Raw genomic sequence first — 6,000 nt, 5'->3', positions numbered from 1 at the left:
GTGATGGGAATTACTGGGAGTACTAATAGTAGTTAACTTAATTTCAATGAATATTTGACTTCTTGGATTTCAGTTGGCAAACTTTTTGGTCAATTGAAAAGAAAAAGAAGAGGATCTTTTGTCAAAGTTATGTGCCTAATATGTAGCATAATTAAGGGTGCTAACTTGGCAAATTATAGAAGCCCCACACTCCCTTCACAATGTGTTATCTAGTTTCATTTGTGCTCTTTTTAGTTCATAAATATTTCAGGGAAATATATCATAAGACAGTAAGCTAGCTGGCAGTTTGGGAAGATATTTATTGTAAAACTCTTTAGGGTCATCTGAAAATATGCCTGCTTTAGATATGCTTTGCACCCACCATGCAGAGAAAAACTTCAGTGCTGTGGCGGTGGTGGTGGTGGTGGTGGTGCTGTGTGTGTTTTCCCAGTCTCTATTTTGAATAGAATGTCCTGGAGCCGTCAAGCTCTCCGTGACCCCTCTCCTCGTCCCTTCCTAAATCTTAGTAATAGCTTTTTACGGATGATGTGACTAGATCTGTATTTAAAAGCCAGGTCATCTGGACTTTGGGGGTAGCTCATGACCAGGCAGTAACTGGGAGGAGCTCTGGAGCAAGAGCAGCAATGTCCTGGCTCAGACTTACTCATCTGTACCCATGGGTGATCTCAGTCCAGGCTACTTTGCTGCTCTCAAGACACTGAAGTCCCAGTTAGCTTCTGTCACTAGCTGTGGGGAAAGCTGAGCTCCAAAAGGGTGGGATCAAGGAGGAAGGTGCTAAGGCATCCCTAAAAAACACTTGCTATGTATTGTTCCACAAAAGGGAAACTGGGTTCTGGGGGCTGAAGTTTTAGCAGTTTCTCTTTTACAATGACGATCAACACGCAAAATAAAAGTAGCGATTTGAAATTTCATGTTGCCCCATGAAATGTTTCCTATCCTTGTGGCAAAGAAACTAAGTTGAAACTTTCTCTACAAAAATGGTGGTTTTCTGTATCGTTTACATGCTGGAAATGGGACTTCTGAGCCAGTTTCCCGGATTGATGGAATAATGAAAATGGAAAATAAAACAAAAACTAAGCAAAACTTCATCATCTAAGCACCCTTCCCTCTATTATGTTTCTACTCCGGGCGTCGTTCCAGAGATGAGCAAAAGTAAATGTTGAATAAGCCCTTATTTTCCCGGTTTATTTCCGCCCCGGGGACCGCAGAAATCCTGAAAAGCAGGGGGCCATGCGGCCCGGCCCCTGAGCCCAAGCGCTGAGCCAGCAGCTCCCCCCCACCCCCAGAGCACCGCGCCCGGGACGATGGGACCTGGAGACCCGCCCTCCCGTCCAGTGTAACCCCGGCTGCACTGGCGCTGGGCGGGGCGCGGACCAGCGCGCAGGTGGGGAGGAGCGGCCGGGTGCGTCGGCGACTCTCCGGGGGGCGGAGAGTGCACCCCGCCCTGAGAAGAGGCCGGCCAGGTGTGGCTCCTGGGCATTCGGGGTCCGCGGGGAGGAGACTTGCGCGCGGGCGACTCACACCGACATCCAGCAGCGACCCGGCTCCTCTGCGCTCCGGCCACTCCGCGCGCCACTGCTCCTCCTCCGCTCCCCGTCCCCGTCCCCGCGCTCGGCTCCAGCGGCCGGGCGGCCCGGTCTCCAGAAGGGGCGCCCTCCCTGCCCGCGCGCGCACCCCCGCCCGGAGAGCCTGTTTCCGCGGCCGGCCGGCCGGCTTCGCGCGGCGCCGCGCGGCTCCCTGAGCGCGCGCCAACATGAGCTGCAATGGAGGCTCCCACCCGCGGCTCAACACGCTGGGCCGCATGACCCGGGCAGAGTCGGGCCCCGACCTGCGCTACGAGGTGACCTGCGGCGGTGGCGGCGGCGGCGGCGGTGGCGGCGGCGGCGGGGGCACCAGCAGGATGTACTACCGGCGCTGCATCGTCGCGGACCAGAACTCGGATGGCTACTGGTGGGTCCCCACGGGGGGCAAAGGGGGGACGCGCGGGCTCTCCAGGCTCCCAGCACTTTGGGACCCTCCTCCTTCTTCGGGGAAGCCCAGCTCCAGAGGGGCCAGTCTTTCTATCCCAGGTTGTCAGAGCCATTTCCTCTTAGTTCTGGGGCGGGACTCAGGTGTCCCGACTCGGTGCGCCGCGAAGGCTGGGCTGGCACAGCCTTAGTCCCGGCGGTTGGGAGAAGTCGTGCGGGTGGGGCTGTCGGCGCACCCCGGCCTCGGCGCTCCACCGCTCTTGCTGGCTCACCCTAAATTCTAATCACCCCGAGGCCGCTATGCGGTTGCGCCCGGGCACTTGGCCACCCAAGGTCTCCAGACAAAGGACTCGCGTTTTGGGAGAGAACCCTCCCCGACGACGCTCCACTTACTATCCAAGCACAACCCCCGCGCCTGTCGGCGCCTTTTATTATCTTTGAAACGCTTGGTAGGAGCCATCTCGGCGTCTGGTGGTCTCAGGGACTGGACCTAAGAGCAGGCTCGAGTGGAGAGGCTCGAGTGGGGGAGCCGCCCTGGCTCGGTGCTTGGACAGCCCCACCCCACTGGGAAGAGGACAAATCTACTTCTAGGATCATTAAGGAAACCTACAGAGGGGCGCGTTGGGCACGGGGACCCACATTTTTCTGTCGGGGCTTCTGTTCTCGCCCCTTGCCCACACTCCCTAAGTCTGGCCAGGCAGAAAGCCCAGAGTTTCGACAGGTTTTTACTCTGTAGTGGCTGGAGACTGGGGAGGGGCGGCCTGAACGCACTCCAGGCCTTTCGGTTTTGCTAGCACTTTTGAAGGCAGAGACAAAAACTATGTTTTTTGCATAGATTTATTTATCAGATTGTTTAGCTGTACCTATGTATTTGTTCATTTCCGCAGAACAGACAGAAAATTTATTTTCTCACGTTGTTAGTTAGCAAAGAAAGAATTGACCTATTTCCTCCCTCCCCTGCAAATTGCACCCGGGCATTTTTGCAGGGAAACTATACCAAGTTGTCAGAAGACCTGGGAGATATTTTTTTGTTAACTTTACATCATGGGAATCACACTGTTTTAATCCACACGTTAAAGTCCAAGATAGAATTTGCAAGGATTCTTGAACAGCGATTCTTTGGCTTTTATGAACCAAGTTTTTACTATGCATTTTGAAAATATTTTTCTACTGTTTTAAGAGTCCCCCCATCTTTTAGTTTTACAATAAAAATTACTGTTAATTGAGTATTTCATTCCCTTCACTCCTTGTAGAAGTAAATTTGGAGTTAATGTAGATGTTGGCAATGAAATGGATAGAGATACATGGTTTGTAAAGTTTCATTGCTGAAACATTGAGTCTGAGGAAACAATGTTTTCTCATTGTATACATCACTTCTTTATGCTCAGTTTATGCAATTTAAGGGCTGTAGGAACATCTCTCTGGGAAGGGAAAACAGACTCAAGTGAAAATTCATCTCCATTTGAGGTGCCTCTCTGCTCTCCCCCCACCTTCCCATTGACCTGCCAGGGCTATAATGCTTCAGGCTGGACTTGAGTCAGCAGATGGTGGTTCTGGCCTGATTCACAGAATCTAGCTTTCCAGCCTGTTCTGGCCTGCAGGGGTACAACCCATCCTTCTGGAAATGAAGAATTAGTACAGTACAAATTAGCTTGAGAAAGACCAACTTCTGCATGTTAAAATAGTGGTTAAAATAGTGGCACTGACTGGAAAGAGGAAGCCCCATGCCTTGCCGTACCTGGCATGTCAGAATTAGTACAAGGATTAAAGCCAAATATAGTCACGAAGCTTCAGAGCTCTCGATTTCAAAGCCAAATGCATGTGATCACAATTCAGTATGTATTTTAAAGTTTGTTTTGAACTGCCTTTATGAGGGCACCTATTTCATTTTTTAAGATTCATTTTATCTATATTATGAGAGAGTTTATTTGAAAGAGTGAGATAGAGGGAGAGAGAAGCCAGAGAACCACACTGGTACATGTGACACAGGGAATCAAACCTGGAACTTCAGACATGCAAATTCTGAACTCTACCAGCCATGTTATTTGCCTAGTCAGAAGTCTGTTTATTAACATAAAATAAACATACCATTTGCATTGGATTTTGGAGCCAAGGATGTTGACAGATTGTGAAGTCTCCACTTTCCCATATTAGAAGGTAGTAGATGAAGAGTTGCCACAGATCTCAGACTCCACTCTTGGAGAGTGGATCCAAAAACCCAAAGCTCAGTTCTAGACAGTGAGACTGTAGACCCTGTGGACTAGGCTGGAGAACCTGCCTTATGCCATCGAAGTAATCCTAACCCATTCTTTCACCTGCTGAATAAACATTCAGCCAGCAGTTGCTGTGTGCTAAGTGTCAGGTGGAAAGACAAAGACTTCTTAAAATGAACTCTGCTTCTGTAAGAAGGACTCAAGTGCTGTAATATAAGAGAATACTGGACCAGAGGGAGCAGAGGCCCAGACTGTCATAGGAGACCAAATAAGGGCAGTGGGCACTGATCAGACTTCAGTCTTCCCTTCAGACTTCAGGACACAGCATTGGATTAGACCTTGGAGTAGCCCACTGGGCAAGGAACTGAGAGCAGGAGCATTCCAGAAAAGAGTAGAAAGGGAAGCTTTGGGGGTTGGTTATCTAAACCCTGGTAGGAGAGGAACAGATATGTGAAGCTGATTATTGTATTGAACTTTGCATTATTTCTGTGGTAGCTCTGTGCTTGTAACCTGATTGGGCAGAGTCTGCAGGATTGAGTTGGCTTAAGGAAGCTATTGCACTAGTTGGGGGAGGGAAGTGATGAAAGTGTCCTCAGGGGCGGTGTTAGTCTGATGACAGGACAATGGACATTGAGGGTGGAGTGGCATCTTCAGCTGAGAATTGAGTGTGAGAAGCAGAGGAGAGTCTAAGAAAATAGGCTTGGAGCTGGATGACACATAACCTGGATATTCCAAATATTTTTCTAGGAGATGATTTCAAAGTAAAATTTAGTTCAGCTTAATCTATGGCAGGAGACATGAGTATGGTTATTAAGTTTAAGTGAGTTATATATTTTATTAAGCTGTTAGATCAATGGTTATAATAGTTACCACTACCTGGCAAACACCCAGGATGTGTCAGGTGCATTATGTATGTTATCTCAAGCCTTGTGACAAAATTCCCATTTTACAGATGTGAAGCGGACAGTAAGGCAGTGAACTGAATTGACATGAATACACAGTTGGTTAGTGGTTAAGCTATACTTGAATCTAGGATACCACAATGGTTATTAGAATTCATTTTTTTTCCTGCTTGTAATTACTTCCATTTTCTGTGAGTTTTTAACCTCAAAAATTTTTGTTGCAATCCTGTGAAACATTTATTTCATAGCATTGCATTCTTTCATCAATACACCTATAGAGCTTTCATGTACTTTGGAAGAATATCCAGTATAGAAAGACACCCTGCATCACGCCAACCAGTTGTTGATCACATCTACAAAATAGCTTTCAACAGGGGTTCATTTTCCTCTAAATATGGGTTTAATTTCCCAGTGGGGCAGGTGGCTGAAATGCCTTGGGAAAGAATAGATACTGCTGATCTTCACCTGATGCCTCAATGCTGACTCCTTAGGGTGGAGAGAAGGAGACTTGGGTGTGACTTAGAGAACCCAGCTTACTTCTCAGCTAACCTGTCTTTCCAGCCAGAGTGGTTTCTGGAGGAGGCTTCATTGGAGGCTTGGGGCTCTGCCCCACCCGGGGCCCTCCTTTCTCCCTGTCAAACATGTTAGGTGTGGCACACTGTGGAGGTCACCACCCCTATGGACCCCAAGACTCAGTGAGCCACTTGTGTCAGGCTACACTCTGTAAAATGCTAACATAAAATGCTCTCACATGGGACCAGAGCGCCACAGCAACTTGAAGAACATAAATTCCTGAACATAAAATCTACATCGCCTACAAATGATGAGTCTTAGGAGAAGAGCTAGTGAATAGGTCTACATCTTTGCTTGGAGTTAAAGTTTTTGACATACAGTCTTAATATTCCTTGCTTTAATTTG

General features: G+C 48.3%; 1 protein-coding gene across 3 annotated transcripts in view; it reads left to right on the top strand.

The window, feature by feature from the left end:
- Positions 1-1,328: 1,328 nt before the first annotated feature.
- DSP (desmoplakin) overlaps positions 1,329-6,000 on the top strand; it is a 48,710-nt gene continuing 44,038 nt past the window's right edge. Inside the window, exon 1 of one of the 3 annotated variants that reach the window (XM_007524251.3) lies at positions 1,329-1,950. In XM_007524251.3, the coding sequence (XP_007524313.1) occupies positions 1,754-1,950 (197 nt within the window). In that variant the 5' untranslated portion in view covers positions 1,329-1,753. The remainder of the gene's footprint in view (positions 1,951-6,000) is intronic. The other 2 variants (XM_016188631.2, XM_007524252.3) reach the window with 2 other exon arrangements.

This window comes from Erinaceus europaeus, chromosome 4 (genome assembly GCF_950295315.1).
Source record: "Erinaceus europaeus chromosome 4, mEriEur2.1, whole genome shotgun sequence".
Classification (NCBI taxonomy): Eukaryota; Metazoa; Chordata; class Mammalia; order Eulipotyphla; family Erinaceidae; genus Erinaceus; species Erinaceus europaeus.
Note: the sequence above shows the minus strand (reverse complement) of the source record. Positions and strands in the feature narration are given on the sequence as shown.